The sequence below is a fragment of the Ornithorhynchus anatinus genome, chromosome 1, assembly GCF_004115215.2.
Source record: "Ornithorhynchus anatinus isolate Pmale09 chromosome 1, mOrnAna1.pri.v4, whole genome shotgun sequence".
In the NCBI taxonomy this organism is placed as follows: Eukaryota; Metazoa; Chordata; class Mammalia; order Monotremata; family Ornithorhynchidae; genus Ornithorhynchus; species Ornithorhynchus anatinus.
The window spans coordinates 16,288,443-16,314,163 of record NC_041728.1 but is presented as its reverse complement, the minus strand read 5'-3'; the positions used below and the strand labels follow the sequence as shown (position 1 = coordinate 16,314,163).

The 25,721-nt window shown below is 40.4% G+C and overlaps 1 protein-coding gene across 1 annotated transcript in view; it reads right to left on the bottom strand.

Annotated features, from left to right (window-relative positions):
• The window catches only part of TMEM161B (transmembrane protein 161B), a 65,453-nt gene that overhangs the window by 22,367 nt on the left and 17,365 nt on the right, over positions 1-25,721 (bottom strand). The window contains exons 2-5 of the mRNA XM_029059374.2: positions 25,382-25,485; positions 16,143-16,226; positions 14,863-14,960; positions 12,137-12,293 (exon numbers count right to left, since the gene is read on the bottom strand). Of these exons, the coding sequence (XP_028915207.1) occupies positions 12,137-12,293; positions 14,863-14,960; positions 16,143-16,226; positions 25,382-25,485 (443 nt within the window). The remainder of the gene's footprint in view (positions 1-12,136; positions 12,294-14,862; positions 14,961-16,142; positions 16,227-25,381; positions 25,486-25,721) is intronic.

Below are 25,721 nucleotides of genomic sequence, written 5' to 3'. Positions count from 1 at the left end.
TGGGGATGGGAAGGGAGAGGTGGAGGAGCAGAGGGAAAAGGGGAAAATGAGGCTTTAGCTGCGGAGAGGTAAAGGGGGGATGGCAGAGGGAGTAGAGGGGGAAGAGGAGCTCAGTCTGGGAACGCCTCTTGGAGGAGGTGATTTTTAAGTAGGGTTTTGAAGGGGGAAAGAGAATCAGTTTGGCGGAGGTGAGGAGGGAGGGCGTTCCAGGACCGCGGGAGGACATGACCCAGGGGTCGACGGCGGGATAGGCGAGACCGAGGGACGGTGAGGAGGTGGGCGGCAGAGGAGCGGAGCGTGCGGGGTGGGCGGTAGAAAGAGAGAAGGGAGGAGAGGTAGGAAGGGGCAAGGTGATGGAGAGCCTCGAAGCCTAGAGTGAGGAGTTTTTGTTTGGAGCGGAGGTCGATAGGCAACCACTGGAGTTGTTTAAGAAGGGGAGTGACATGCGCAGATCGTTTCTGCAGGAAGATGAGCCGGGCAGCGGAGTGAAGAATAGACCGGAGCGGGGAGAGAGAGGAGGAAGGGAGTTCAGAGAGAAGGCTGACACAGTAGTCTAGCCGGGATATAATGAGAGCCCGTAATAGTAAGGTAGCCGTTTGGGTGGAGAGGAAAGGGCGGATCTTGGCGATATTGTAGAGGTGAAACCGGCAGGTCTTGGTTCTTAGTTGCATTTTTTTTTCTTATGAGTCTGTCACCAGTCCATTTCCCTTTTATTCTTAAACTGTGGGCTCCTGGAGGGCCAGGGACCCAATCTAATTCTCACATGCACATCCTTTTCCAGAGGATAGTACAGTCCTTTGCATACAGCAAACACTAAATCCTTACAAGAACCCAAGAAATTTAAAACTGTGCTGAAGCATTTACGCCAGACCACCTAGGACCCTGATATTCACTTTTAAAGTCACTTTATTCCCCCCAAACTGACAAAATCATATTTCTATGTTAAGAATAAAATATATAAAATACTAATCTACAAATCCATGAATTTTGCAAAGCTGACATTCATTCCACTACTCAACAAGCCAAGGCCAAGGCCAAGGTTTTATTTTGAATTATGTCTTACAGTTGTCCACTCTCAGGGTCACACTGGGAGAGTTTCCAGGACTCTACCCGTCTTGACTACAGAAGGGAGAGTCAGGGTAGAGTCATATCCATTCCATTCCTAGTGGGCAGTGGCTAGCGAGTGGAAGGCAATCTGGTACAAGTCAAAACTCACCTGTGCTGGGGAGCAGCAGCATGGAAGAGAATCAAGGGCAAAGACTCAAGTTTACTGTGCAGGAGGAGGCATTGGTAAACCAGTTCCATATTTTTACCAAGAAAACTCTAAGGATCCACTACCAGAACAATTGCAGATGGAGGTGGGGCCTTCTGGGAGAGATGTGTCCATGGTGTCGCTATGGGTCGAAGACGACTCGACGGCATAAGACAATGCTTACCGTTATATCCTAGGATTTTTTTTTTCTTTTTTAACTACCTCAACAGCATCTCTTACTAAGTCTCCTGGATCAATCAATAGTATTTATTTAACTTTTAACTGTATTTTTAAGCGTCTCCTACGTGCTTACTGTGTGCAGAGCATTGTACTAAGCACTTGGCAAAGTACAATACAAAAGCTGGTATATACATTCCCTGCCCACAAAGAACTTACAATCTAGAGGGCTAATTCATGTTCCTAGGTTTCCAGTATATATATTTTAAACCCTCTACCCTTAATCCCCAGCACTGTCTACCTAAGAGCTGATTTTGATATCAGTTGGTTTTGATATTTTCTAGGATGAGTCCAAGAATGATCAAGTTCTAAGACGGTCCAGGAACTAACTAAATCCAGAACCATACAAATGATAGGTTTGGAAGGAGGAAAATTTTCAATATTGGAATTTCAATACAATAGAAATGGTAGATATACCCTTAACTAATCACATATTACAAATTTTTGTTTTATGGGATTCATTTTTCTCCACAGTCCAAGATCAATTTGACTGAAAGATACTTATTTCACAGATTTTTTTTTTTAATTGACAATGTCACTTAATCTCTGAACACTAAAGATTGAAAAAGGGTGAAATATTTACCTAATGGAAAGTTCATGGCCCTGAGTGTCACAGAACCTGGATTCTAATCCCAGCTCTGCCACTTGTCTGCTGTTGTGGCCTTGGGCAAGTGACTCATCCTGTCTCTATTTCAGTTTTTTCATCTGTAAATGGGTATTCAATTTCTGTTTTCTTTCCTTAGCCTGTAAGCCCCAAAAGGGGACAGGGACTTTTATCTACTGCAGCAGTTAGTTCAGTGCTTGGCACAATGTAAGCACTTACATATCACAGTTATTTTCATTAAATCCCTCCACATGAAATACCCAGGACTGAAAAATCAGGTTCTAGCACATAGGTACTAAAATTTTCAGTTTTAGAATCTTTTTGGGGGGGAGAAAGTCATTTCTGAATCCTTGTCTATATAAACCTTTAGCATTTTGGAAATGCTCAAAGTAACAAGTCTGAACTAGCAGCAGGTTGCTGAGGGCCAGATCAACTGTTCAGAACAATTGAAAGTGACTCCCTCTATGCTTATCCCATGCCCTGGATCCTTAGTTGGGTCATTCCGAAATTTCCTTCAGGAGATCCTCTTCCCCTCCCCCCACGTCACTAAGGGCAATTCTCCTCCAGGGCTTCTCAGCAGCAAGAAGGAAAGCACTACTAACGATTTGTATGTTTTTTTAAAATTATTTATCATTATAATTACTACTACTAATAGTATTTGTTAAGTGTCTACTATGTGTCAAACACTATTCTAAGTACTGGGGTAGACACAAGTTAATCAGGTTGGACACAATCCCTGTCCCACTGAGACTCACAATTAGAGTAGGAAGGAGAATAGGTACTGAGACCCTATTTATAGTTGAGGAAACTGAGAATCTGTAAACTGAAGTGATTAGCTCAAGGCACACGGCAGGCAAGGGGCAAAGCTGGGATTGGAACTCAGGTCCTCCAACTCCCAGGTCTGTGCTCTTTCCACAAGGTCACGCTGCTCCCCATCGATGTGCTTATATATCAAAGGAAAGGATTTTCCCTCACAAGAAGTTCTTTTGACACTACATAACCCCCTTGCATAAAATAAGAGTTCAAGGAAAGGATATTGATTTCAATGAACATTTTATTTCCTGCCTTCCCTTCAGCAGGGCCAGTAAACCCCGACATGAATGTCAGTGGATAGTATACTAGATCTGGCATACCAGTTTGGAGCACAACAAGCACTTTGGTAAAGGTTGCTGCTTTCATCTCGGCTTCAGTGGCAAGGGTTTAGGTGGTGTCTATTGCTGACAGCTCTTATATTCTCAGGTGGCCTTCATCAATCATGTTGTTCCCTACATATATTTCCCCTGGCTAGCTACATCTTTCTTCTAGTGGCAAGAATACCCCAGCTCTTATTCCGGTTATGAAACAGAGAACTAGAAGCTGCAGATAAGGGACAGCTTCCAAACAGGGGCCAATGCTGTTCCTCTGGAGTTCCTCTTTCTCAGAATGGCCCAGAAGCAGTATGGGTCTGGGAGACAGAGGACCTGGGTTCTAATCCTAGCTCCACCACTTGCTGCTATATGACCCTGGGCTAGTCACTTAACTTTTTGGTGCCTCAGTTACCTCACTGGCAAAATGGGGATTAGGGCTGTGAGGCCCAGGTGGGATGTGGACTATGTCCAACCTGTTTATATTACATCTACCCCTGACACATAGTAAGCACTTAATGAATACCTTAAAAAAAGTGTCTTGAAACAGTGAGGCTAAACCTAGTGAAGGTCTGATCTATAAGATATCTTGGCACTGGTGTAAGCAAATCAACATTTCCAAATGAAAGAGTGTTCTAAAGTTAATGTAACTCATTGTACAAACATTTTCTGCTAAACCAAATACAGGAAATAATTATAACCTAATACACGGATAGTCCATAACTATTCACTGATAGTCATATTACTTCTTTAGGATTACCGAGATTACTTAGCCAATTTTATCTTATGTCTGTTCAAATGAATTGCTTAAGGAGGTAGTTTGAGTTGCCTAACTCTACAAAACAAGAACCCTTTGCAGTTTCTTCTTTGGACCTGTCTGTAAATTCACTTATTCTTTGCCCAAGAAGGAAGATGAAAAAAATCTAAAGCTTTTCTGAAATCTTATAAGAATTTGGAAATATAACTATTCAGTCGTGTCTACTGAGTGCTTCCTAAACACTTAGGAGAAGCAGCATGGTCTAGTGGAAAGAGCACAGGTCTGGGAGTCTGAAGGATCTCAGTTCTAATCCTGACTCTGCCACTTGTGTGCTGTGTGACTTTGGGCACATCACTTAACTTCTCCGCCACAGTTATCTCATCTCTAAAATATGATTAATAATGTTGGTATTTGTTAAGCGCTTACTATGTGCAGAGCACTGTTCTAAGCGCTGGGGGAGATACAGGGTCATCAGGTTGTCCCACATGAGGCTCACAGTTCATCCCCATTTTACAGATGAGGTAACTGAGGCACAGAGAAGTGAAGTGACTTGCCCACAGTCACACAGCTGACAAGTGGCAGAGCCGAGAGTTGAACCTATGACCTCTGACTCCGAAGCCCAGGGTCTTTCCACTGAGCCACGCTGCTTCCCCAATTTAAGACAATGAGTCCCTTGTGGGACATGGGCCGTGCCTAATCTGATTAACTTGTATCTACCCTAGAGATAGTACAGTGCCTGGCACATAGTAAGCACTTAACTAATACTATATAAAAAAAAAAGATACAACAGAATTAGCATATACGTTCCCTGCCCACGACCTTATAGTCTAGAGGGGGACACAAGCATTAATATTAATAAATTTACAGTATATAACTTAAAGACATGGAAGTAAGTGTTGTGGATGAGGTAAATATCAAATGCCTAAAGATAACAGTTCCAAGTGCAAAGATGACGCAGAAGGAAGAGGGAGCCGGTGAAAAGAAGGATCAAACGGGGAAGGCCTCTTGGAGGAGATGTGATCTTAATAAGGCTTTAAAGTTGGAGAGTGGTAGATATGGGAGGGGAAGGGAGTTCCAGGCTAGGGGGAGGACGTGGGAAACTGGTTGGCAGAGAGACACACAAGATAAGGGGACACTGAGTAAGCTAGAGGAGTGAAGTGTGGGGGTTGAACTGCAGTAGGAGATCAGTGAGGTGAGGTGGGGGGGGGGGGGGGGGGCGAGTTGATTAAGTGCTTTAAAGCCAGTGGTAACGAGTTTCTGTTTGATATGACTTGGGTGGGCAACCACTAGAGGTTCATGAGGCATGGGTTGACATGGACTGCGCATTTTTTTTTTTTTTTTGAAAATGATCCGTGAGGCAGAGTGAAGTATGGACTGGAGTGAAGAGAGACAGGAGGCAGGGAGATCAGTGAGAAGGTAGATGTAGTAGCCAAAGAAGGAACTATTCTACTTCTTTTACATTAATGTTACATGCAGCTTGATATCAAGCGCTTAGTACAGAGCTCTGCACATAGTAAACGCTCAATAAATACTATTGAATGAATGTTTATATACTCTGCAGTTTCCACAATTTCAATAAAGCATTTTCAAGGAGATAAAGCAATTATAATCTGAACAAAATGAAATGCACCAATAATATGTTCTGATAATCCTAAACAAAGCACAGGTTCCATACTTCCCGGATTTCTTGCTAAGGAACATGTATTGGCTCATAATTTCACTGTCAATTATGGAGCTCTAGACTTTGGTGAAAAAGGTATTTGAAAGCAAATGCCTTCACAACAAATGGCTAACAGTTATAAAAGACTCCTTCTCTCTTACATTTATCATTTTACAACTTCATTTTAAGTTAGACATTAATGAAGTAGGTCTTTTAGTAAATTTTCATAAATGCACACAGAAAACTACTCAAGCAAACAATCATTTTCTTTTACTCTTAATGATTTTTCCATTCTTAACCTTAACCCCTCAGTACTACCAGCCATGGACCACCTGCTATCAGTGCTAATTCATTTTACTTTGTATTACAAAATTCCAACCTAAGGAACAAAGAAAATGTGAAGATGTAAGGGGAAAGAAAAATTTTATTTTAAAACTCCTACATGAGATAGATTTTATAGAGTTCTGCTTCAAAAATACTGACTTTTGTGCTATCAGGTTGAGGTTGTAATTCTTACACGCATATAAATTGAAGAGTAATAGGAAAAAACTATTTGGGTTGGGAGGAATGAAAGGAGCAACTGGCCAAAAAAAAAAAGAGAAAAATATTGCACATTACAGATTTTCAACATGCAATGAGTCCTTATAGAAGGGGGCTTTCTACCACAAAAGTGATGTCTACTACGTAATTCCCCAAGGCACCTTAATAAAGCACCTCAAACACTGAATTGCCCAATGAGTGCTACTGACTGATAAAGTACTGTAAATATATTAACAGTGCACCCCATAGTTAGTTATTGAGAGGATTCCTTTAGGTAATATGATATGTGGCACCAGAGTTTCTGTTTTCCACACAGTATCTCACATAACATTTCAATTAAGCAGGTGCATAAATCTAACTGTCAGCTTTTGGATATTACTACCAGAGATATATGCAATTACTACCAATCTACAGATGAAATTTTCCTTCCCAGGTCACATACTTTATGACAAACAGTAGACATTTTAAATTTATTGAAGAACAAACTTGATTAATACCCAATTCTCATTTTAAGAAGTCATATCTTTTCCCCAAAACATATGATGTATTTTTGACTCAAGCTGCTTATATCCTGCCCCTAATTAGTTCCCAAAATATTCTTGATCTACCCTTTCCTAGAAAAAAAATAACAATACCTGCTTCAAAAAGAAATATTTTGTGCAGTACTGTATAGATTTGATGGATCTTAACGTTACAGTGACTAAAGAAGTTGACATAAAATTCTATATCTTCTCTGCAAGCTGATCACCTTCTCCTTTAATAGATTTTCAGGCAAGCAAGTTTTTTTCTAGGATAAAGCAATGAAACATCTCATTTTGTGATGATTGCCAAAACAATTTTGCATATATTATTACTATGCATGACAATAAGCTACCCAAAGTTGTAATTCAAGTGGTAGTTGTTTTTCATTCTCAAAACATCTCAACTTTCTGAATCCGTTTCCTAAAGAAAAGGCAATGGTGCACAACTAAACCATGCATTAATTTTTTAAAAATCAATTCTCTATCTCAAAATCCTTAATATGAGCCTATCAAATTTTCAACTATGCCAACTACAATTTTTACATAATCCTTAAATACCTTGGCATTATTGAGATCCCTACTTCAAAATATTATTTTTCCCACATCTCAAATGGATGTGGGAAACCTGAACATATTTTGGAAGTTCCTTCAAAATAACACATATTTAACCAGAACCTAAATAAGGTAGACCTTTGCAATCACTAAAATCAGTTATATTTGAAAGGACAAAAATACCTAAGATACTTTTTCCTGGGCAATGACTTCAGAAGCACAAAATAAAAATTCTGGAAAATAATTTTAAAAAATTAAGTCAATAACTCTGATAGACAGGGAACTTGTGTCTGATTTGGTTACTATGCTAAGTCAAAACTATTCTAGTCCCTTATAAATTAACAAGTATGCAAGAGTAAGGCTGCCTAGCCTAAGAGAATTCCCCAGCTGGTCTCTGCCCTGAAACCTGAGTAATTTAGCAGCATTCATGATACATACACTAAAAAGGCTTGAAAACAATGCAAGCTTTGAAGGAATGTATGTTGTGTACTGGTTTCCAAAACAAAACAACTACAGTACCTTAACTCTGATTCAACAGCTTTGATTCTTTAGCTCTGATTCATTGGAAGGCTTGATAGGATAGGCCTGTCTATTTGAGGGGTTTGTATATATTTTCACTTAAAAATAACTAGAACCTTTCCACAAAGTGAATCCATAATTTCACTAACATCTATAGAACTCAAAGACTAATTAATTACATTTGTTCACTGTAGTTAAAAACTTTTTTTATAGTAACAACTGCCTTCACTGATCCTCAAGCTAAACATCTACAAATAGGGCTACATTATAAACATGTGAAGTGTTTAGAACTCTGGTATTCATTTAATCTAAACTGTCTACTCTTTGAAAGATTCTTTGTACAAAATTCTCAGGTCAGATAAATGAGTTTGCAAACTTTTCCCAAATGCTGTTTTTCAAAGAAGCCAACAAAAATTATAACGCTTTGCATCTCAACTCACTAGTTTCGAGTTATACCAGCGCTGTGGTGATGTGACTATTGAGTCAATTCTTTTAGCAAATACAACACAACTACGAAGAAGCTTTCAGTGCAACACTTTTCTTCTCACTAAAACTCCTGTCACTGGTCCAAGGTTTATACCTGGACTATAGTTTGAAATAAAGTTATCTTTAAAATATTTGCTGGCAAACACTAGTAAAGCCATTGGATATTATTCTTCAAGTCTCACTCTCAACCATTAGATTGCAAGTTCTTTGAAGGTCAAACCATGACTTTTACTTTACTGAATGCTCCTAAAGCACCTACAGTGCTCTCTGTATAGCAGATGCTGTGCATGATGACAGTGACACACAAAACATTTTTTGACAAAAAAAAAAAAAAATACAGAAAATGACTTTTGCTCTTTCCCACCTGCTTATATCTTCACAAAGCATACAATCTTTAAAGAAACCCACACAACTTCATGGAAGTGGCTGGCTCGGCCTTTGAGGGGCAATTGGCTGCACGGGGGGAATTGGGGAAGGGTTAGGGTTAGTAAGACTTTACTTTCTGCCACCTCTATCACTTTCTCCCCCCCCCATCACTAGGTGCTCTTCCTCCATCTCATCAATTGATCAATTATATTTATTGAGCACTCACTGTGTGCAGAGCACTCCACTAAAGGCTTGGGAGAGTACAATATAAGGGAGTCGGTAAATATGTTCCCTTTCCACAACAGATATCTCATGTTGTGCAATGTCTTAAACCAAGAGGAAATGACAAGAATTCAAAATTATGAGAATTAAAAGCATGCCTGAGTACTGAAGATGGCTAAGACTAGGAAAAAAGCCATCCCTTCGCACCTTATCCAAACACCTGCCCCCTCCCTAATCACCATCTTCAATTGTTCACTCTCCAATGGCTTCTTCCCCATTGCTTTCAAAATGCCCATCTCCCCATCCTAAAAAAGCCCTCTCAATACCACAGCTCCCTCCAGTTATTGCCCCATCTCTCCCCTCCTATTCCTCTCCAAACTCCTTCAGCGAGCTGTCTATACCCACCATCTCAAGTTCCTCTCCTCCAATTCTCTCCCTGACACCCTTCAATCTGGCTCCCGTCCCCTTCACTCTAGAGAAATAGTCCTCTCAAAGGTCACAAATGCTCTTCTTGCCAAGTCCAAGCACTTAGTACAGTGCTCTACACGAAGCGCTCTGTACACAGTAAGCGCTCAATAAATACGATCGACTGAGTGTGGTTGGAGAACAAGGGCTGGGGTTGAAGGAGAGACCATGCTGAGGACTGGAATGTTGGCAAACTTGGATGAGATTGATACTAAGAACCAAGAGAAATGTTTAAGACAGATGGAAAGAGTTCTAGGGCTAAGGAAGAGACAGCTTCTCCTTATTTATGATGTCTTCCATCAATTTGCCTTCTGATCATTCTAGGCATGCTCATTTGATCTCAAAATGTTAAATCAAGAGTATTTATTGAGTGCTTACTATGTGCGCTGTAAGCGTTTGGAAGAGTGTAACATAACAGAGTTGGTTACACTGTTCCCTGCCCACAATGAGTTTACAGCCCAGAAGGGGAGACAGACAATAATATAAATAAATTATGGCTACGTGTTTAAGTCCTGTGGCACTGAGGGAGGGATGAATAAAGGGTGTAAATCCAAGTGCAAGGATGACATAGGAAACACTACGAGAAGAGGAAATGAGGGCTTAGTCAGAGAAGACCTCTTGGAGGTATGCTTTTATAAAGGCTTTGAAGGTGGGGAGTGTGATTGACTGCTGGATGTAAAGAAGGAGGCTGTTCCAGGCCAGAGGCAGGCTGGCGGTGAGAAAGATGAGATCGAGTTACAGTGAGTAGGCTGGCATTAGAGGAGCAGGGTGTGCGGGCTGGGTTGTAGTAGGAAATCAGGGAGGAAAGGTAGCCTGGCGGGGGGGAGAGGGGGGGTGATTGAGTGCCTTAAAACTAAGGGGAAAGGAGTTTCTGGTTGATGCAGAAGTGGATGGGCAACCACTGGAGGTTCTTGAGAAGGAGGGAGACACTGACTGAGCGTTTCTGTAAAAAAATGATCCAGGTAGCAGAGTGAAGTATGGACTAGAGTTGGGAGAGATAGAGGGCAGGGAGGTTAGAAGGAAGGCTGATGCAGTAATCAAGGCAGGTGAGTAATTAAACTTACCCAAATCCCAACAGAGAATATTCACTAATGCTTGACCACGGGAGGGCACAGAGTCCTTTCTCCCCTTTATGATTACCATTATATTCACCAGTTCTGAATGTGATCTTCCAAACATTTTAGGTAAAAATTGGTAGAAAATTAATGATGCTTTTTTCACCTCTAAATGAACTGAATTGTTTAAGTTACATATCATCAATTGAGGTTTCTCCAAGAGGGAGAATTCTACTAGTAATGACTGCAGAGGTATTCCGATTCAGCTGACTTATGTGCTTTTTTTGGAATTAAGTAGGGCTATTGTCCTATGTAATCAATGGAGACATGTGTTTGACTAATAAGCAGTCACAGACAATAAGAACATGAACAGAAGCCAGGCAGAGGTCACTCCAGCTAGACTCTCTGAGCACAGGGTACGAAAGGCACCCCAGAGATAATATCTGAGATTGAAAGATGGGTCATCAATGGGACTAAATGTCGGTATTCGCCCATATTGGTTGGATCATCTGGCATGTTAAGTAATCCCAGTCTTCTGCATAACTAAACCAGGCTACAGCAAGAGGGAGGAGATATTTTTCCCAATCCATGAATTATATGAAAAATTTGCACTCTGGTATGTAAGCACCACTGCATTTTCTCAGCACCCCCACCTTCTGCAAAGGGACAGAGTTGGGGGGGGGGGGGGGGTTGGGGAGGAGACGGGGGAGAATAGGTAGTATTCTAAGCCCATCAGCAAATTCTACCTCCTGTGATGGAGAGACAGCAAGCTACTGGAACCCTGCAGGGATAGCATTGTTTGGAGACTTTCCCGAAATCTCTGCTTAAGACTAAGCTAAACCAATTCAATGTTGAAGACTGCGTGGAATCTTTGCTCTCATATTCTTAGGCGGTGCTGACAGTGGGGTGAGAGGTGAAATGCACTCATATGATCAATAATTTGACTTGCCATTAACATAGGAATTTTTTCAGTCTTTCCCAACAGGTATCAAGGACAATATCATGATCTAAAATGAAGCTGCACACAGTTAAAGGTTATACTTTTTATACACAAATGTTATGAATATTGTTTTCCTGGCAAAATACCCCGTGAGCAAAATGGAAAACAACTTGAAAACCTTTCGTTGTAATTTAAATCGGTCTGAAATAATTAAAAACAAACTCAAATTGATGAAAAGCTACACTTTTGATCTTAGCAGGGCAGTGTTCACTATCAAGCCAAATGTCTGCTTGCCTTTATGTCAATTATCCTATTCTTTTGACGACTGATTTTAATAGTAATTTAGCATTACATGATGATCTATCTTACTTTTAAAGCAGCTCCTTCAAACCTCTAAGTTTCAGTGTTTTAATTCAATCTGTTATCACTGCAATAAACAAAAAAGGATTATGTTCTATCAACTTACTCCACGTATTTTTAATGACTTGAGCTCCCTGTTTTTTCAAGATCCTGTCTGATAAGATTTGGTTTAGTCCAAGACATTCTGAATTTTATCAGAAAGACCATGACGAAATTTTTTTGGTGTTTTTTTCTTCCTGATTATAACTCATGAATACTCATGCTACTGCACAGTCCCATAACAGCTGAATTAAGCACAATTTTAAAACAAAAGAGCTAATAATTCTAACTCAGAAAATATCATCATGTCTCTCAAACAAGCCTACCACCAAAGTTATTTCCACATTGTTCCTTTATAATTGAGAATTTGTGATGGTAAAATGAAAATATAAGTTAATAAAGCATTATGTGAAATGAAAATGTTTAGTGAAGGATACACCGCAAAAGCCAAAACAAGCAGGCACCAGACTATGCTGATATTCATTTCTTGGGAGGGTTTCATGAAACTGTAGTAGACTTCAGTTACTAAATACACCATTGTAGCTGCCACTGTGAAATCCACCAGCCACTGATATTCAGGGAAATAATGCAATGCTGAAAAATAAAGATTTCAAGTAAAAATGTTTAAACTTTCATGAATAGCCGATAAGAATTAACCCAAAATAAACTCAGAACGAGTCAGACTCAGAACTGTTTGCTGACTTGCAATATTTTTATTAATATACTTTAAAAAATCTGATAACGTTTAAGGAATCTTGGCCCTCAAAAATTCAATGTGCTCAAATGTTAAGACTTCATGAATTAAACGATCCAAAGAAATCTGAACTTATTACCTGCAACAGAATTGATGTTAAAAGATGTAAGATTTAAATAAGTGATGTTTTCTGAATGATTAGCTGCTTTGAAAAAATTCTAATTTTGCTACTTAAAACAACTCTCACCTGAGGTATCTTTTTGGTAACTACAACCAATGCCAGATACACAATAGGTTTTATCTTACCGCTTACTTCAGAGAAAGAGAAAAGGGGCTTAGTCCGCTTTACATCAAATCATTAACCTGGTTAATAGAAAAATAGCTGCGCCATGTATTTCTGCAGGCTACAATTTAAAATGAATGTAAGATTATTTTCCTGGCAGTAGTAGACTCCTATTCAAACTGAGAAGTCCTTTTGTATTTTGCCTTCAGCCAAGTCCTTTTTCTGAAACCCACCCCTCCTCAAGTCCCTTCATCACAATCACTTGAATGTGAACAAGACTTCTTTCACCGATTCACTTGATATTTCCATGTCCATTAACATGACTTTTTACAAATTGGTGAAGTGGTTAGTCACACTTACTCGACCCCTAACTGAAGTCAGGGGTTCAGATTCTGGTAGGAAATTGAGATCCCAAACCAGTACAGCAGTCAGAGGAAAAAGGAGGAGACTCTCATTAGCAGACAGTTATGTGTGTGTGTGTGTGGTTTTTGTTTTTTTTTTCTTTTTGTGTGTGCGTTTGGGGAGAAAGGGGGGTGCGGTGCCCTTGTTGGGTCTTCTGCCCGACACACATTCTGAAGCTTCCCACAAGATCACAATAATTACTTCTACAGAACAACATCACTAACAGAATGGTGTAGAAGGTTAAATATGATAAACAACTACATTCTAACCCCTAGGGCAAATATAATGCCTCATCTTAAATTTCAATGTTTAGAAAAACATCAGTCCTGAGACTGAACAGGACTGAAAAGGGTGAGTTATATTGGCAATTAAGATTTTTTTTTTTCAAACAAAAAGTGCTATCACTTTTGAACTAAACAGATAGATGCTGCTGAAACATGAAAAAAAAACTATTCAAATGGAAAATTAACTACATTTTAATGCAAACTGCCTTTTTTTTGCTGCAGGGTGAGGGGGGAAAGAGAGGGATAAAGCCACAATGAAGTCTACAAGTTCTAAGGATCAATCACTTTTTGAGACAAACTCTTGGTGTCCTTTGACATTCCCCTCAACACATAGTAGGTGTTCAATTAATATTGTTGAAAGAATGAGTTATCTTCTGTCAACCCCTCAGGTTTCACCTCACCAAATTTTCCTTTTATCCTTCTTTGTGTGTATGCAAAAATCAACTTTCAAACACTGTCAAAATAATAATTTGAAACAGGCAAATCTATTATTACTACCACCAAAAATACTACATCTCTTGAATCTTATTATATTGCAATTTTACAACTTGCTACTTAATGATACTACTATTCCCTTGGGTTTGTATTGCACCTTTAAGAGCTACAAATGTTTTCATAGACATAAATTCCTGAACTTAAACTCCCAACATCTCTGTGAGGCAAGGGTGAGGGGAGAAAGACCGGAGGAGCTTCATTTTTAGGTGGAGAAACTCAGGCTTGAAAAGGATAAATGTCTTGCTCAGAGTCACCAGTCTGTGAGAGTGAACCTGGGATCAGAAACCTGTGCTTTCTGAGGGGTCATGCCATTAAATCATTTTGCTCTCTTTAAAAAAATGACCACCACAAAAATATGTGAGATAGAGTACGGATAATTCGACACACACAAAAATTCAGTAACAAATATATTTATGTACATGAACAACTGGGTTTGTAAAAAGATGACTATCCTCAGAAACAAAAAGGGCGGTGGGGGGGAGGTTCTTATTGCGGCCTCAAATGACAGACAATTATTTTTATGGCTCTGGGTATGTTTGTGGTCCTAAGTGGTGAAGCAAAGAGAACAGAGGACCAACTTGGCCTAGTGGGAGGAGCACAGCCCTGGGAGTCTGAGTTCTAACCCAGGACCTGTTACTTGCCTACTAGGTGAGTTTAGGCAATCATCTAACTTTTCCTCTTCAGTAAAATGAGGGTTCAATTCCTATTTTCCCTCTTACTTAGACTGAGTGTCCCATGTGGGACAGGGACTGTGTCTGACCTGATCATCTTATATCCACCCAAGTGTTGATTATGGTGCTTGGCACATAGTAAGTGCTTAATAAATACCACAATTATTATTATAACTAGAGATAATTACATGAAAATTGGAATTTTTCAATGAATTTACAAGGACTACCTATACGTCCTGATATCAATCCCCAGTAATAATTCAAAATACAGCATTTTTAACTACATTTTATTCATTTGCAACTAAGCTTAACCATTCACAGAAATCTGCCTTACCCAAAGTGTCCACTTCAGTAACTGACTTGGTTTCCAGATGAAGATCAATGTCCTTTGGAACGGTAAGAGGTTTATTTTCAATATGACCATTATATTTCCTATAGAAAGTAAGATATATGATTTATATAAAAGGGGTAACACTCAGATTTAGCCAAACTAATCTAAAATATGGGTTTCTTTTTTACTTGAAAGAAAACAAGTTCAGGATTTTGGAGAGGTGTGAAGTTGTTTTCATACCAATATGAGTCTTGAGAAGCAGTTAAAAAGATTCAGCAAAATTATCTACCAAATTTTATTATTAGAGGATATCAATTACCTGGGAAAATAAACCAATAGTACAGGAAAGAGATGTTCCTAAAGGGAGCAAATATTTGGTTCCTAGCATTGATTAGTATGTGAATAGCTTAAAAAACAAACCCCCTACTGTTAGAATAGGATTCAAAGACAATCCAAGGACGCCTTCAAATGAAACTGTTGACATGGAAACTTTATTCAATCAGGAAATGAAAAAGGAATGAATGAGGAGAAAGTTGTGTTCAAGATTTAAAACTGGGGCTCTCCAATAAAAACTAGGTTTCTACGTGCATCAAGAATTTAACAAGCAAAAACTACAATAAAAAGTAAAGAAACTTCAAAATTGGTCAAGGTTACAGCATCTTTTGGGTGAGAAAGGGGAAGGAACTGTTTCTCCAAGGGCACTTTCACTGTGTGGTCTCCTGATATATAAAAATATGTATCAGGTATATTCTATCATACATAAAGGACTAAGGTGAGAATACTTAAAATACCTGAAAATGTTTCACTTATTCTTATTTAATAAAAATAAAATTGAGGAGGCAAAGCCCAAACTTATTAAATGTTTACTTTTTGGAAAAAAGGTTACATTTCAACAAATGTGACTGCTGCAGCACAAAAATATATTAAAATAATGTAAGCATTTCATTGCGTTACAAATAAAATTATCGTACATACTGCTTTACTGGAGATAAATTATTGTACCCAATGCTTTATCTCCACCACATAAGAAATGTAAGAAATGAATTAGTCTGAAATCAAAGACCTAAAAAGTAAAAAGTTTTAAAAGTTGGCCAAAAACTATGGCTCTACAGATGAAACAGCCTGAAAATGCAGAGCATATGTAATATTTTTCAGCTTAGTTCTTTTACTCTGCCAATTAGTATGTATCACAATTTCTACTTTTATATTCAATTCTACCCCTCAGAGAAAATTATTTTTACCAAATTGCAGCAAATTATGTCAAACGCAGATACAGCATTTACCTATCTTTTCTGCTCTTTCCTTTTTGCTGTTTTCCTGCAAGAATTCTTAATTCGTCTTCTGTAGGATGCTGATACCATCTTAAACTGTGAAGAGAAATCCATTTAAAATTAATTAGCCAAGAAAATTAAAACACCCAAGCATATTTACTGTAAATACCATAATGGTCCATTTATTCTTGTTATTTTCCTCATTTAAGTTGTACCTACCTAAAGCAAATTTTCTGCATCAAGAGTAAGAACAAAGCCCCGCCTTAAGTAGACTGATTAAGATAATATGGGTGAGTATCACATTGATAAGTGAAATCTACAAATCCTTTTAAAACCTTACTTTGAACATTATTTTCAACCTCCTGCCTTCCAACATATCTTGGACCAGAACTATTAAAAAGTAGGAAAACTGGAAAAAGTTTCACTGTCCTGAGAAGTACTTAATGGGGGTACAAAAGACCTAAAAGCTAAGACAGGGTGGACGAAGACCAAAAGACCTAGAGAAGCTTATGACTAGTTAAGTCGATGAATAATTCAGTTTCCCTGTATTTGATTTAGACTGTCCTTCCCTCAGAGTCCTTAAACTAGTAACTCTCTTCTGGAATCCTAAAGTCACTGGTCTGGATAAGCTCTCCACCAAATTAAAGGAGCTATTCATTAGAAAGTGTCTAAATTCCCTTACGAGTTTGTCTGTCCATAATGCCAAAATGAACTTGTTCATTAGCATTTGAGAGAAGTGCCACAGACCTAGCCTTAAAATGAGTTGATCATTTAAGGTTGTCTACCCTTGCCAAACCTATCACAGGATTGATTAATCTTCCCCAAGAAAGTAGTTCTCGCTACAGTGGCCCTGTGCGAGGTTCGTACTTTGCTGCTATCCCCTTTCAAACATGTAGTCCATTAAGGGTGCCATCAGAAGCACGACCATGCTGATGCTCCAAAAAGACACAATGCCATATCTGGAACTAAAATTCACCCAATGATTTAGAAGCAGTGTAACTGTCTTAACTCTTTTTAATAAAACCAACAAAATAGTTCTTAGAAGGACCCTAACTAGACCAACTAAACTGAGGGTAGGACAATAATGGCTTAATTTCTGTCGACAAACTGCAAAAGAATCTGTACCAAAGGCCCCATTGGAAAACTGTTTAAAAAAAACAACAACAGCAACCCAAGAGAATTTAAAAAAATATTTTTCCATAGGCAAATTTATATTTAAATGCAATCACTACGCTTCAGTCCATTATACTAAGTCCATAATACATTACTGAGTGCTCTTGCACTTGGATTTGCTCCCTTTTGTCACCCTTCCCTCAACCCCACAACACTTATGTATTATATCCGTAATTTTTAAAATTTATATTAATATCTGTCTCCCCTTCTAGACAGTAAACTCATTGTGGGCAGGGAGGAGGTCTACCAACTTTGTTATATTGTACTCTCAAATCAATCGGATTTATTAAGTACTTCCTGGGCACAGAGCACTGTCCTGAGAGTGTGGGAGAGTATAACACAACATAGCAGACACATTCCCTGCCCGCAGTGAGCTTACAGTCTAGGGGACAGAGTTTACTCTCCTGAGCACTTACTACAGTGTGCTTCACACATTAAGCGCTCAATAAATACATCTGATTGATCAATTGCAAAGGCACCTGTATTGACCATTTGAGAGAAGACTGACATGGGACATGCCTCCTCTCCTCAAGGGGTTTACAAATTAATGAGGAAGCCAGACCAAAATTACTTATAGTGAAAGCATGAGGAAGAACTAGAAGCCGAGGGAATTGAAATAATTATCATTAAGATTTAAGGGGCCAATTGATCAACTCTGGACACTTGATGAATCACTCGACAAATCTGTTGGAAGCCTTACTGCTCTACTTTAGACATTTCCTGGAGAGGTAAAGAAAAGGTAGCTGGCCCAAGGAGAACAGGGACTCCAAAAAGTAAGAATTTGATCATAGGCTTCACATACTGCGCATGTGAATAGTAGGTTTCACCTGCAGGAAACACTCTTGGGGTCAGGCAACATGCAGGGAAAGAGGCTAAGGAGTTCTGGAGGTTGGGTGTTCATTCCCTTCTTTATCAGATAGGTGATAAGTCTACTACGCATCTGAATAGATTTTTGCATGGGGGTCAAGTGAGGAATTTGAGGCAAACGGAGGGCTTGGGAAAACTGAGCAATGCAGGAGATTTAGGTGTACACTGGCACCCTTCAGCAAATATAGCAAGACCAATAACGTGGCGAACAAGCAGTTCCTTCCCCTTTCCCCATGCAAAATCCACTATTCAAATGTACAAAGTGCAACCTATCACTTACCTCTCCATGAAAAGAGGAGCCAATCATAAGAAGCCTCAAAACAAAAAGGAATGTTTAATTATAACAAAAAACACACAATTCTAAAGCAAAGGCTTTAAAAAAAAAAGACGGGCAGGAGTGGTGAAAAACCACAGTGATTTTGCATAAGGACCAGGAATTCTCTTCTGCTAAAGAAACAAGTAAATGCCAAATTGGCCACCCTCACCCAAAGCCCCTCCAGTATGCAATCAGGTGAGGGACGGATGAATAGAAGCAGGGGTCCCCACAAGTCCTCTTAGAAACTGGGGGAGCCTACCTTCCTTCCTGGCTTCAATCGGCTGCAGTCTCCTGCCTGGGAGAAGTACAAATGAGGCTCTCTGGCTGCCTAACATTTTCTAAATAAAATGTTCGATTACATCTGCGATGGGAAACTACAGAAAGAAGAAAGTGGGAAAGCTTTCCAGAAGGCCACCTGGAAAGAACCCAAAAGAAAATCTAACATTTTTTATACTATACCATTAGTATTCTGCACCCACAGATGATGGAAATAGGATGGGTAGTCTTTGGAAAAATAGAGGTCACATTTCTTAAGTTTCCTGCGAGGCTAACCCACTTCTCGGGAATCTAAGACTGCTGTAAGCAAATTTCTTTAGGTTTCTTCACTACAGAAACTTTTGAAAGGCAGGTGTCCTCCCCTTCATATCCTCTTTCTTTTCTTCCTCCTCCCAGGTTTCTCACTGGAACTTCCTTCTGGGCTGCCTCCTAGCCATCACTGTAAGCTGATGTAGGGGTGGCTCAGTGGAAAGAGCACGGGAGTGGAGTTAGAGATCATGGGCTCAAATCCCTGCTGGGCCACTTGTCAGCTGTGGGACTGTGGGCAAGTCACTTAACTTCTCTGTGCCTCAGTTACTTCATCTGTAAAATGGGGGTGAAGACTGTGAGCCCCACGTGGGATAACCTGATTACCCTGTATCTACCCCAGTGCTTAGAAGAGTGCTCTGCACATAGTAAACGCTTGGCAAGTCACTTCACTTCTCAGTGCCTCAGTTCCCTCATCTGTAAAATGGGGATGAAGACTGTGAGCCTCCCGTGGGAAAACCTGATTACCCTGCATCTCCCCCAGCCGCTTAGAACAGTGCTCGGCACATAGTAAGCGCTTAACAAATACCAACATTATTATTATTGTATTTTACACTCCCAAGCGCTTAGTAAAGTGCTCTGCACACAGGAAATACTCAATAAATACCACTGACTGATTGCCTCTACCACTGTGTTTTGTGACAGGGTTTATCTGCTTTAAAATGATAGCTGAATCAATTGGGGTAATCAAAGCCACTGACTGTAAAACAACCAGCATTCTCCTAAAGCAGCAATGATGTCATTTTTTATAAAATCATAAAGGGTATAATTTTCATGGTTTTCTATAAAGATGGTCAATGATCTATGTGGTACTGGAGACAGAGAGGCTTAGTAGAAAGAGACCAGAAACCCAAATTCCAGACCCAGCTCTTCCGACTGGCCCGCTGAACAACTTCTTTGGGCCTCCATTTCCTCAACCGTCTCTCTTGCTTTTTAGACTGTGACTATGAAGTGTCTACCCAACACTCAGAATGTAGTAAACGCTGAAGATATACCATCATGATAAATTCAGATGCAGATTTACAGACCTTACATGAGACAACGAGCTAAATTCAAGGCAAATGACGATGGTGGGCTAGTATATTTCACTAAGGCTAGTATAGTCCATTCAATGAATTCTTGTCCTTCCTGTACCACTACATGAAGTACCACTTGAGACCAATGGTGCCCCATCACTTCACAACTCAGCTTTATTTCTTCTCCCTCCCTCCACCCAAAGGAATGCATTGAAATGTGGTGATTAAATGCATGCTCAAATAATTAACTTCATTAAATGAGCCCGGCCACACAAGGGTTTTTGCCTGTCCACATTCCTGGATCCCCACGGTGAGAGACTTCTCTCAAAGGGCCCACACTCCGAAAGCATTGACATTTCCAATTTCCCACCACCCTAGTAGAAACAACGGATGAAAATCAATTTTTAATTCAGGAAATGAACAAACAGAATTCAAATAATTAATGAAACCACCTCGCTTCTCAGTGCCCAAGACCTCTTTAGAACGGCTTGGGCACTCTTCAGTATGCTCACACTGGGACACAGAGTTTATGACTTAAGCTGCGTGTCCAACAGTTCGAGCTAATCTGCTCTGCATTCCCAGGGGCAACACAGTTAAGGGCCCGATGCCATCTGGGGCTGGGGCTAGGATACACCACGCTAAGACATCAGGAACGTCCCAGACCCTACTGAAGTCTTCTAGAGAGAGCACTGTTCCCTGCTAGATCCCTGAAGCCTGTCTACGGTGACCATTTGTCTGATTTTTACAAGAACAGTCTGGTTTTCAGCTGGTCCGTCTTCTGTCTGGTGTGGACAGACTATGTAGTTATCTAGACTCTAGACTGTACGCTTGTTGTGGACAAGGAATGTGTTCACCAACTCTGTTAGATTAGACTCTCCCAAAGGTTAATACATTGCTCGGCATACAGTAAGCGCTCAATAAATATCACTGATTGATGGATACTGAACTGTATGTCTGAGTTCTGTAATTTAACCTTCATAGCTGAGCCTCCCTCTCCCGTGTTTTGGATGTGTCGGCGGAGGCCACAAAATTCCAGGAGGAAAACATCATGATCTGGCACAGCAGAGGGCCCAGGGGACTCCAGACAAATGCTCTAGTTTGGGTAAATTAGGCAACCTCCACAAAAATGGCATCCATATGATGGTATCTCATTACATTGCATATCAGAGCTCTGGATGTTTTTGTTTTTTGAAGACCACTGCTGGTCACTCTAAGATTGTGTAGTACACAGCAGAGCTTGTGGAGCTAAAGCCACAGTTCACGGTCTAACTCTAGCTGCCTCCACCAGCACCATTCTTGGAAGGGAAGAGAAGTTGATGGTGTCATACGATCTTCTCCTCCAGCTTTTTCAGCATACCCCCAAACTGAACAATAAAAATACATAATTCCAGTACTTGCTAAATGCTATGTGCCAAGCACCATACTAAACAAACAATGGTAGTGAGTGCTTACTGTGTGCACAACACTGTACTAAGTACTTGGGAGAGTATAATACAACAGAGGCGGCAGGCGTTTCCTCTTACAGTATATGTGGGGTAGATATAAAATAATCATGTCAGACACAGTCCCCACTCCACATGGGACTCACAGTCACAAGAGGAGGGAGGACGGGTGTTGAATCCCCACTTTACATCTGAGGACACCAAATAATGGAGAACATCAGTGACTTGCTCAAGATCACACGGCAACCAAGTGAGAGTCTGGATTAGAATCCAGGTCCTGTCTTCCAGGGCAATGTCTTCCCACTAGGCCATGCTGCCAGTACAGTAGAGAAGGAGGTCATTTGAGTGTAGTCAGTCTTCCCAGTTGGAAGATGATGTCCAATTTCTGAAAACAGAAGCTGTTTTTCAGAAATCAGTTTCTGCCTTTTTCTCAACAAAAATGAAAACTGAAGGCTAATGAATTTAAAATGAAGAACAAACTGGTGAATATCTACTACAAAATCACTGACTCCCAGGTCTGTGCTCTTTCCACTGGTAACTCTTTTTCCCACAACAAATGCTTTAGGAAGGGTGCACATACCCTACTCCTGAAAGGGTCCCCTCCCCGTCCTACTCCCAACAGCTTCAGGACCACAGACCTGGATTCGGTCAGACTGACTGCACCACTCTTTAGACTGCTCAGCTACCACTCACTACCACTCAGCTACCTTCGAGTACAAAATCCTTTCCTAATTCCCTCTCTTTTGTTCTCATGAGACCCGTAGCTAGCAACTCTGAGAGTTTTCCCAGGGAAGAGGACAAAGGAGTAATAGCAGTGATGCTACAGATTCCAACTGGCACATGTCAAGGACTATGAAGAAATGGAGGTGGTCGAGAGATGAGATGGTAACAGGCCCTCAGTGACTCCCATTTCCAAATCCTAACTGTGTAGAATGTAAGGAGAGCTTGTGGACCTGAAGCCACACAAAGTTCACAGTTCTGACTCTAGCTTCCTCCACCAAACTTAGAAGGAAAGAGGAGTTGATGGCTTCCTATGATCTCCTCCAAACAGAACGACTTAAGATACACAGTACACTAATTACCCACTCCAAACTCAGTTTCAGAGATGCTCACGCCAAACTACTCGCCATGCCTCGTTCCTATCTCTCTCACCACAGATCCCTTCCTATTCAACGAAACTACCTCCCGTTAAGGCCGGCAGGCCACTGCTCTCTCCATCTTCAAAACCCTTCTCAAATCACATCTCCTTCCAGGAGCCCTTCTGAGATTAATCTCATCTCTCCACCCCATTTCTCCCTTCACTGCCACTTCGGCACTTCCACGCCAAGTAGGTGATCGGGTACTCACCAAACCCCAACCGCAGCCCGTAGCACTTTTGACATCTTTAATCTCTGTTGCTTCCCCCTCCCTGTAATGTATTTTAATGCCAGTCTCTCCTGCCAGAGCTCCTTCAGTGCAGGGAGTGTACCTATTTAACCATATTGAACTCTCCCAAGTACTCAGTACAGTACCCTGCATAGAATAAGTCAATCATCGCCATATTTATGAGGACTTACTAACTATATATTTATTGAGCATTGTACTAAGCACTTGGGGGAATACAATATAACAGATTTGAAAGACACATTCCCTGCCCAAGTGCTAAATAAATACTATTGTCTGACTGAACTGGAGACAGAACGGCCAACTCCAGCAGCTACAATATCCCCTAAAGAGACTATCTACCATACACACGCATATTACTTTGAGATTTACTAAATTCCCTTCTGCTTCCCACTTCCTTGGGGCAACATACCTGGGAAGCATAGGGAACCACAGTCGGTTACCAACCAGTCAATACTTCCTGCACCTTCAGTAAGGGTAGGGGAATGCCAAGGCTCTTGCATAGAGGCTAAGATATGGGGTCCCGCCCTGAGAAATGCTCCAAGTTTGGGGCTTGGGCAGACTCCCAGATGACATCACTACAATCCGCCGCATGTCCGACCTCTACAATGTCATCTTCAGAATGGGAGGGGAAGGCAAATGTTTCCTTCCCTCAAGATAGCCAAATGTATGAAGCTCATCCTGGCAACCAAGGGACTGGAGTGCAGGATCCCCAGCGGTGGAATATGCCAACATGAACCCAAGGCACTATGTGGATAGGGTCTGGGAACACACAGGAAAGGAGGTTAAATCATATTTTCCTCGGTTCAATAAAGAAATGAAACTTATGAAACTCTCTGAGGTCCTGGAGATATGCAAGGTACATCCCCTAGGCCATGATCTTTTCTCGCTCCTGTTGCCAGGGACAGTCTAATGACGTTAGATCTGCTTGCTCTCTCTCTCCTGAAGTAGTCACAATGTTATAACATATTATGGGAAGTTGACACTCTAGTAGAGACTCTAGTAATCAAGGTAAGAAAGCATATGCTTTAATGGGAAATTAACTGGGATCAAATTGTGTGCTACACTATATCTAGGGTGACACCCTAAGTGAGGATGCTCTAACAAAATTATACTGTACCTAAGACATAAAGCATTAGGATTGGTGACAGAAGCTGTTCATGCCTGGAGAATTCCTCCTAATATAAAATTTTTAAAAGCCATTTGTATTGACTATGTGTCAGACTTTTTCTTAGGGAACTAAGCACTGAAAGCACCACCAACAAAACATTTCTCAAGATGTTTCCAGTAACTTATTTCCTACATCTCAAATTCAATAGAAACCTTCATTTTCAGTTGTATTAGGCATTTCATTCCAGTTTGCATAAGTGTGCCCGTGCCTTTTCAACCGATTCTTCTGGGGTACTTGAACCATACTGCACATTTGCTGGATTTGTGTGACTTGTAATTTGCCTATTCTACATCAACTTTTAGATTGTAAGTTCCTTGAGGGCACATGGCTATTCTTTAAGAGTTACCCAAAGCGTCTAGTACTATGCTAAATAAAAACCTGAGGACTCTCAGTACAATTAAAGAGTTTTCTTTGACCGGTTCTGCCAGATAAATTACTCATGGATTCCAAAGGAAATTGACTAATCTTGATTAATGGGGAACAGAAATGTTGCAGCTACCCACAGGGTCTTCAAGCCTTGAAGAAGCTCATTTTTAATAATGGGGGATCCATTCACTATTCTGGGGGTCAGTGCTTTCTCAGCCCTTTCTCTCATATCCCCCTCACCCTCACTCCATACCCCTCTGCCTCTTCTAGAAAAAAATCTGTCCAGTGAACCTGATTGTGCCCTGGCTTCTGGAGTCTGAAGTCTATTTAAGTCCCACAGATTTTCTCCCCTGACCCCAACTCACACTCTTTCCTCTAATCTATCGATACTATACAGCCTGAAGTTCTAAGGAACCTAGAAGAAACCGCACCTAATCTAAAAGGAAAAATATTTAGATATAAAAACTTTCTCTTCCTTTCGTAGACTGATCTTAGGCTTCCATTCCTAGCCTATGGCTGAGATGAGGGCTGGCATGAAAGGGAAAAGGATAAAGATTACATCAAGAGGTAGCACAAGCAAAAAGACCTAAGTACATGCTGGATTCAGGAATTGAGCACGCAAAGCTGGTAGACACTAAGGTATGGTCTCGTTTTTTTAGGGATACTCTGTCAGCTGACTTACAGCCGAATTGTTTTTGGGATTCCTGAGAGATATCTGACACTGAGGCTTGAGAAATGTACAAACGACCTTATTTGGTTGCCTTATCCAAGTAAATTTTCATACGCAGTAATGACAATTTTACAAAAATGTTTCTTTGCCAGCTTTCTTGATCATGAAGAGTACCTTGAGGTTAATTTGGGGGTTAATTGCCCTTGATCATGGATTTTTAAAAGAGAAACCACCAAATGATAACAACCCTTTATTCTTAACTTACCTGCCATTACAAAGAAGCCAACGAGCAAGAGAATAGTGAGGTATTATCTTCTGCATGACACTAGCCATCACCATGGTAACAACCAGTTGTATGCCTATCACACCCTGTGGAAGAATAAGTTTGGCAATAAGTCAATAATTCATTCATTCATATTTATTGAGCGCTTATTGTGTGCAAAGCACTGTACTATGCGCTTGGAATGTACAAATCGGCAACAGATAGAGACAATCCCTGCCCATCAACGGGCTCACAGTCTAAAAGGGAGAGACAGACAACAAAACAAAACAATTTGAAATTGAAATTGAAAAGGAAACCTGGGGTGTTCTGTAGAAATTGCAAA